Genomic DNA, 8,791 nt, shown 5'->3' with positions numbered 1-8,791 from the left:
GGTGACCAAACAGCGGTGACATGTTCAGGAAAACTTTACTCCTTTTTGGGACTATGTTCTATGTCATCGTTTAAAAGAGTGTGTGGTTACTGGGATTTTACGTACGGTTTGTATAACTCTGCGCTGTTGGTCCGTGTAGTGATAAGATTATAACGTAGGCGTTATCATCACTGTAGGATAAATGCATTTGATGAGCCTTGTCATGAGGAAGTGGATCTGTTTCACGTGTGAATAATGCAGCTGTAAGTAAGTGGCATGTAGGCCTTCGAAATCGAATGAATTTATTATTCAAATGACGTTCAAGCTCCATACAACGCATATTCTACACTCACACTGCCAGAAGTTATATGTGAAAACATATGTCGTAATATAGACGGAAGTGTTTTTGCTTTCAAATTAATGCATATAGCATAGATATAATTCTTGTGTGTTCAAACAACAGGAAATATGGTGTATATGTTCTAATATATTAAAGTATGTTCTTACATCACAGACACTCAGGCCGGCTTTCTCACGACTTACCAGAAACAGACATCTGAACTTGCACAATTAAACTCCAGCTGAGGGAGGGTGGCATAAGATACTAAAACCCTCGCCTCGGTACTCAGGATGGCGACGCAGTGGAGCAGTGAGCATTTCGTTGCCGAATATCGAGACATTCAGGTTGTCAACATTTTATTTGACTGCACATGACGTAACAGTACAGTGTGCCATTTCCGTAATGTCAGCACCCCAAGAAGTTCCCAATAAGTTTTATTGCTTTCAGACTATTTTAGTTTGACATCCAGCTGTGATGATCAGTTTTGCTAATTAGTTGCCAATGTGTAAGCATTAGCTTGGTTCGAACATTTAGGCGACACTTTTGTCACATTTAGAAAACAAACATTTTCTTATGTGCAGTTGCCCTTTTGGTGCAAGGCAGTTATGATGATACATCTTTCACTTACTGGTCATCAACCACTAAATATGGATGTGTGCAGTTAGTGCCCAGTGACACATTTGCAGATTATGTGTCTTTGTGATTCAATAATGGTCAGAGATCATAAAAGGGAATTTACAGACTGATACTATTATACGTGCCTTCTCTTAGATGGTGAGGCCAGTTAGTATGGCGTGCAACAATATGCAGTGATATTATATATATCGACAAACTGTTCGATATTCAGTACATATTGACATGCACCAGAATAATGACACAAGCACACGGATATGATGAACTGAAATACTCAAGTATTTCAGATTAGTGAAAATGTGGCAACAGACTGCATCTTTCTTACCTGTTCTGAGTGTATGAATATGATCCCACACATTACACTTCTATGACACAAGTGGCCTTCCAAGCTCACATTTATCTCTGTTGTGTTTGCCTTTGTTTGAGTCAATACAGTTTTATTCCCACTCTTGGTATCGCTCAGCATCATGTTAATATAATACTAATATATAATGATTACAATGGTTGAATTTCCTTCACTCATGCTTCAGATATATGGCATATGTTTTATTCATAAACATACGTTGGGGTGTGAGAACTGATTCATCCATCTGTCCACTATGTTTAAGCTGCTTGTTTGTTTATAATAAGCTGCCAGTTTGTTTATAATATTTTAATAACAGAGCAAAAAAAGAAAAAAACTAAAGCCATGTAGATCATCAACAGTAATACCTTTGCTTTGACAGGATTTATTTGTTTTGATACAGTTGTTATTTCATAACTGTTTTCATTGAATGATCTACTTCCTCTCATGGTTTTGCATTTTTGAGCCAATAAAAAATAGTGGACAAGGTGCAGCCATAATAGTGATCAGATATGCAGATATATCGTGGCCAGAGACACCTAATGTATATTGAAAAAGGTCATAGGTAGACCGATTTATTAGACTGATATAACTTTCATGATACAAGCCAGACATTTTTGTGTCCCACAGGATCCACAATATATATTGTTTGCATCCAATCAATTATGCATAAAGGATGCAATACCATCTGGTAAAACCAAGGGCTGACTATCAATATGTAGCATGGAGGTCAATAATCATTAAATAAATATATCATCAATTAATTATCGATGAATATCATAACTTTGAGAAACAATGCCCCCAAAATCTGAAAGAAATGAATATATTTCACATCACTTGTGAGTTGTAACATGTTTTGCAGGGATTACTAACAAAACATCATCCTGAACATAATTTAGAAGCAGACCATGAATAAAGTCCTAAATTTGTATGTTGTGTGAGAATATTAAAGCTTGTATCTGTCACAAAACTTAATGTACGATATTATCGATAACACTCTTTTATTATGGATAACATTAAGAATTTTCCCTATGAACGATATTTCCAATTTTCATTATCATTTTATCCAGCTGTAGTAAAACCATGTTTCTGGAAATGTGTTATTTCAATGGACACGGATATTGTCACTCTGCTTGACCTTGAAATACCTGGTTATCAAGTGGCTACTGCATGATCAACCATGTCTGGACACATCTCTGAAAAGCATGTACAACAATGAAGGAATAATATGAAGACATATGGCTTATCAATATTATCTTAGCTCACCTGTTATTCAAACATTATTTACCATTCAGACCAGTCAAAAGAAATGTAGAATCCTTAATTTTGTATGGCAACCTCAACCTGTAAAACATTATTGTTTTGATAATATGTCATCGGTATAGCTCCAGTGAATTGATTTATGAAAGAACATTATTAAGCCAAAACAGTTAATGTTCACACAGTAACTACTAGTAATTACATTCTCCTCCCACAATATCAATTCTATAACATTTCGCTGTCGTGATATGCCTGGAATATTGCTAAAAGCGGTGTAAAACCTCTCTCACTCACTCACACACTATAACATTTCTATGGACAATTCTATAAACAATGATTAACTTAATAATCAGTATGGAAAGTGTGTATGTGTATTGATGATGGAACACATTGTACAATGACCAGCCATGTATCAAGTGGTTGCCCACATTTATCTGCAGCTGTTTGATAGTGGCACCTTTCTGACTAGCACAACCATGCCTAGGTGAAAATCCATGTTTAACAGATACTGTATTTTGTTTGCAGGCCAACGCCATGGCTGTGGACACTGTCGGTGAATGGGCTCTGTTAGGGGGGTAAGTGATGTGGCTACAGGTAGAAGCTTGTAAGTTCCCTGTAGATGTATGATAGTCAGAGCTGCTGTCTTAGTGGTTGTCTTTATGACGATGTGGAATTTTACCAACGATTTACTTTCTATTCGAGTTTACTTATTCATTAGCACATGAAGAAATAAGACTGACTATCTGACTCCCAGTGACCATGAATAGTTCACCAGTAGTTGTTGACGTAGATGAGGGTTTGCATCAACATGATCAAGGCTACAGAATTGGGAGCCTTGTGGTGTCTGTACACAACTCATGGTGTCTGTACACAACTCATGGTGTCTGTACACAACTCATGGTGTCCATACACAACTCATGGTGTCAATACACAATTCATGGTGTCTGTACACCACACATTACACAACTCATGGTGTCAATACACAACTCATGGTGTCCGTACACAACTCATGGTGTCTGTACACAACTCATGGTGTCTGTACACAACTCATGGTGTCTATACACAACTCATGGTGTCTGTACACAACTCATGGTGTCTGTACACAACTCATGGTGTCTATACACAACTCATGGTGTCTGTACACAACTCATGGTGTCTGTACACCACACATGGTGTCTGTACACCACTCATGGTGTCTGTACACAAATCGGCATGTACTGCATCTTGTTCAGTCTATACAATAAGTTAATGTATCACTAACAATTTCCAGACTTTTTTCAATTTCAACCTTTGTTTCATTCTGGTTTGACATGAATGTGTAACCATGGTAACTATCTGACAGTATTTTTTCTTACTTTTATGCTATTGTTATTTCAATTTTATGTGTAATAGCGCAGTAGATAGTAGAGAGTGCTGTATCTTGTCGTATAATATGCACATTTTACTCCCCAAATTGAGTCTGTTGTACCCATTGCTAGTGCACATCTCTCTTTCACTAATCCTATATTGTACAAATACATAACAATAGTTTTTTTAAAATACATGCTAGTATTTACATTTGATTGGGGAAGGTAGCTGTCTACACCTTGAATATACTGTGCCTGTAGCCTTCACATGAACTTTCCAGCTCCCAGCTTCCTTCCCCTGGATGTAGGAACTTTACATTATTGAGGACTTCCGGGTACCTCAGGCTATGGTGGTGTGAATAGAGTGTCTGCGGGGAGAGCGAGTTCAATGGTTCTATCCCTGACAGAATCATACCAAAGCCGTTAAAACATGGTCCTTGGCTCTAAGCTTAGAGGGTAGAAAACAAGGACTGGAAGGCGCTGAATTCTGTGTTTTAGGGGATATACATGTTAAACTGAATGTGGTATGGTATCTCAGTGAGCCAACACTGTACCTAAAACTGACGTAAAACTGAACTTATACAAGCGAGACTACACGAAACACACAAGTGTGAATGCAAATCATTATATAAGTGAAGTTATAATGACCATGACATTTAACTTCATTTAACCACACCAGCATGTCATTTTGAATTTGGTGGTTAGAATGAATGCTATAGTATGCATGCTAATAATAAGAAGAAGAATAACAAGGCCACTTATGTTGCACTAATCTCAACGCCAAGGGCATGCTCTAAACGCATACAACATGATGGACATATTATCCTGGTTAACCCAAACTGCCTGTGAGGCGCTAGAAGGTTCACAGTCATATGACTTATCCCACCGGGTACCCATTCACTGCTGGGTGAACAGAGACAGTTTTGAAAAAAAAACTGAAGTGCATAAGGTGAGACCACATGTATTACATGTGCTTCATTGTGGGGCAGGACTGAAGTCCTAGAAACTCTCAGGAGTCAAGCTGCCAAACACAGTCGCCCATCCAAGGGCATTTGCGATCAACGTTGCTTAACGTCAGCTGATTTGTGACCTGGGCTCTATGTACAAGACTACACACCACCATGCTCAACAACAGCTAGCCCATATTATATTTTTTGGAGTTCTTTCTTTGTGGCTTGAAATTGGAAGGCTTAGTGTCTTGCTCTATTGTCTATGGAGGCATCCCAGATAGAAGGATGTCAACATACAGATGCCCAGCTTCTTGCGCAATTGACTCTCAATAATCAAAAAAATACATCACTGGCATACTGTACCCCAAAAGACCAGAGACATTCAAGGGCAGGAAGTTTCCAGAGAATCGCCCATGAAGATCCGGGTTAGAATTGAGCTGCAATAACCCATGCTTGTCGTAAAAGATGACTAACGGGATGGGTGGTCATGCTCACTGACTTGTTTGACATATTTCATCGTATCCCAATTGCGTAGATTGATGCTCATGCTGTTGATCACTGGCTTGTCTGGTCCAGACTTCGATTATTTACATACCGCCGCCATATAGCTGGAATATTACTGATTGCAGCGTAAAACTAAACTCGCTCACTCACAGAGAAATCACTCCAGCCTTTCCAGTGGATGTGGTGTTCAGGTGCACATGGAGCTGGTCACACATTACAACCACACGGTTCTCATCAACTTGATTAACCTGTGCTAATGACAAACTTTTGGTTCTGGAGACATTTTGTATCATGCAGTTCCCAGTGGGAGAAGTTGATGTGGAAAACGATATCGACAAAAACCCACTCTTTGGAGGAACAGTGAACTGAATGGGGTATATATTACCAGTCTATTGGTTTGCCGCTTGCACAGTGGTTTGACAGGTTTGACTTAGCAAATGTTTATTTTCCCAATGCATTGTAGGTTGGAGATTTCAAGCATGCTTTCAATTCTGTGTTTGTTTAGGCTGGAGATGATGGAACAAGCTCCAGTCATGTAACATTGAATCATTCTGATCACGTGTTGTGATTTGTATGAGCTAGTTGATTTGCTTGTCAACATATACAACCTGACTCACTGGGAGCAACCATGTTGACATAATATTTCATGTCATCATTCACCATCTCACTATTGTTTCTGCTCTCTCAGTGTCAATGCTGGGCCTCCACCGGTGGGTCACAGCATAAACATACATGTCAAAACAAATTCAATTCACTTGATACAGATCTTTTCAACATGTGCCATTAGCATGGGTGGAGGGTTTTACAAGCTAAATGTTGTCACACACCCTGAGAGTGTTGAGGACTCGTAAACCAGTGCTCTCCCATGAGGGGACATCTGCACCTCATAACTACCAACTCGGTACTGACATGTTTTATTTTTAGGGCTTTAACTGATGCTCACTTGAGGCAAAACAAATGTGATTGTTAATATTCGTGTAATGTCTTAAACAAATCATGTTTTCTGGTAACGGACAATCTCAGTGCTCATTAACGATAAGCCATGGATGATATTTACTACCAACATCTCTCATCAATCTGTGCTATAAGCATAGGGGGCTACCGGCCCTAACATGTCAGCAGCATTTCCAGCAGCTTTTGTTTTATTTGACCAAACCAAAGTTTACTTTACTGATGTCACCGAAGAATGAAGCAGGAATATCATTATTGGGAAGTGTTTGAAAATTCATTGTTGATCAGTGGTTTGGAAAAGCAACGGTTGGTTGATTGTTGATGAACACACACACATAATCATTTTTGTCTTTAAATCACTGATTCAAAGCCAAAAAATAAAGTAATTGAAATACATTACTACACCCTGCAAGACAAACTTGTCTACTAGCAAAAGGACTTAATTTTTCCTGTTTTAGTTTTCATGGGTACTGATAGAACACACATTTTATTATTGTGTCTTTAGAAAATGAAACAAATCTTTAATAAAGTCATTTGATTGGAACAGCATGGGGTATATTTGTTTTGTTTTTGTAAATTTATATATATTTTATGGCTAGTAAGAGGAACACAATCATTTTGCAAGTAACAGTCACAATAACATTCTGAAACATAAAAGCGTGTCGGTGTTTTTGCTGTACTGCATGTGTTTTAAGTTTGAAAAGTAACTAAATCATTTCTTACTCATCCTACAGGTATCAACATTAAACCCCATACAAGACACCTGGTGTTAGGATGTATAGTAGTGGTGTTATTACCATCACATACAAGACACCTGGTGTTAGGATGTATGGTAGTGCAGTGTTATTACCATCACATACAAGACACCTGGTGTTGGGATGTATAGTAGTGCAGTGTTATTACCATCACATACAAGGGTGTTGGATGTATAGTAGTGCAGTGTTATTACCATCACATACAAGACACCTGGTGTCGGGATGTATAGTAGTGCAGTGTTATTACCATCACATACAAGACACCTGGTGTCGGGATGTATGGTAGTGCAGTGTTATTACCATCACATACAAGACACCTGGTGTTGGGATGTATGATAGTGCAGTGTTATTACCATCACATACAAGACACCTGGTGTCGGGATGTATGGTAGTGCAGTGTTATTACCATCACATACAAGACACCTGGTGTTGGGATGTATAGTAGTGCAGTGTTATTACCATCACATACAAGACACCTGGTGTTGGGATGTATAGTAGTGCAGTGTTATTACCATCACATACAAGACACCTGGTGTTGGGATGTATAGTAGTGCAGTGTTATTACCATCAGTCAGCAGAATGAATATCACACCCACCCCACACTATTGTAAATGTGTGTCACATTCCTGGGCCAAGCAATGGCGACTGTACATCTGATATACTGAACATCAAGAGCATCCTCCAAAACTCTGAAGCCTAGTGGTTAAAGCGAAAGACCCGGGTTCAATTCTCGACATGGGTACAATGTGTGAAACCCATTTCTGGTGTCCCTCGCTGTGATATTGCTGGAATATTGCTAAAATTGGCGTAAAGCTAACCTCACTCACTCACAGTACAGTACAGTAATGAGACAGGCCTTGGTGGTCTGACTCAACATGTCAGATACTCAGGAATACGTGTTATACTGCAACAAAGTTGTTTTGATGTTCATGTACAGTTCACGATTTGCAGAATGTGGCTTTATAAGTATTTGGCAGAGTGGACATGTTATACAACTTGCATGTTACACAGGCCATCATTGGTAGGAGTTGTCACAGTGTGCATTAACCTGTGAGGGAGGCTCCATACATGTTTCAAACCTACTTCTTTGATTATTTGGTCCTTTCTGTTCAGTGTTGTATGTTTATACATTGAATTTGGGAAACATCCGTCATACTCAATGAAAGTTGATGATGATAATATTGATGGTGATGATGGTGATCTTGATGTGCCGGTGGTGGCATTTGTGATTGATGTATATACAGTCCACTGAGTTTGATTTCTGCTCACCTTGTATTGTTTACTATATTCAGCTTGCATATGCTACTGTATTTCTTGAATTTTTAACCAGTACTAATCCAAATTAAAGGGAGGTAACTGCTGTGGGATTTGTAGGTTTATGGTCACACTTATTCCTGTCATAGCAACCTCTTCCATGGTTTAATTGCTGATTGCTATCTTCACACTGATTGGCCATAGCATTGTCAGTGCATTATAAGTGTTGCTAGTTGTAACATCCCTTAAACCATTTCTTCCCTGAACAACAATCATCTTTGCTAACTGAACAACAAGTAGTGGTGAAAACTTGTGAACATGATGAGAAGACGGTAAGAAATTGAAGATTATGATTTTGTCACTAATGTTTGTCATCAGTGTGATTAACCGTCAGGAATAGTTTACTTTAATGTGTGACCATTGTAGCACCTTTCAGTGATTGTAAGCAGCTAATGGATAGATTTTTAAAGTAATAT

General features: G+C 38.6%; 1 protein-coding gene across 17 annotated transcripts in view; it reads left to right on the top strand.

The window, feature by feature from the left end:
- The first annotated feature begins 506 nt into the window (after positions 1 to 506).
- LOC124255237 (GATOR complex protein WDR59-like) overlaps positions 507 to 8,791 on the top strand; it is an 81,295-nt gene continuing 73,010 nt past the window's right edge. For all 17 annotated transcript variants that reach the window (XR_006892648.1, XR_006892646.1, XR_006892647.1 and 14 more), the window contains exons 1-2: positions 507 to 663; positions 3,081 to 3,130. Coding sequence is in view for 14 of the 17 variants with exons in the window: in XM_046689086.1 (XP_046545042.1) it covers positions 610 to 663; positions 3,081 to 3,130 (104 nt within the window). In the remaining 3 variants the exon portion in view is untranslated. The remainder of the gene's footprint in view (positions 664 to 3,080; positions 3,131 to 8,791) is intronic.

The sequence above is a fragment of the Haliotis rubra genome, unplaced genomic scaffold (genome assembly GCF_003918875.1).
Source record: "Haliotis rubra isolate DU_JTF1 unplaced genomic scaffold, ASM391887v1 Scf599, whole genome shotgun sequence".
NCBI lineage: Eukaryota > Metazoa > Mollusca > Gastropoda > Lepetellida > Haliotidae > Haliotis > Haliotis rubra.
The sequence above is the reverse complement of the archived record's forward strand: the minus strand, read 5'-3'. Positions and strand labels throughout refer to the sequence as shown.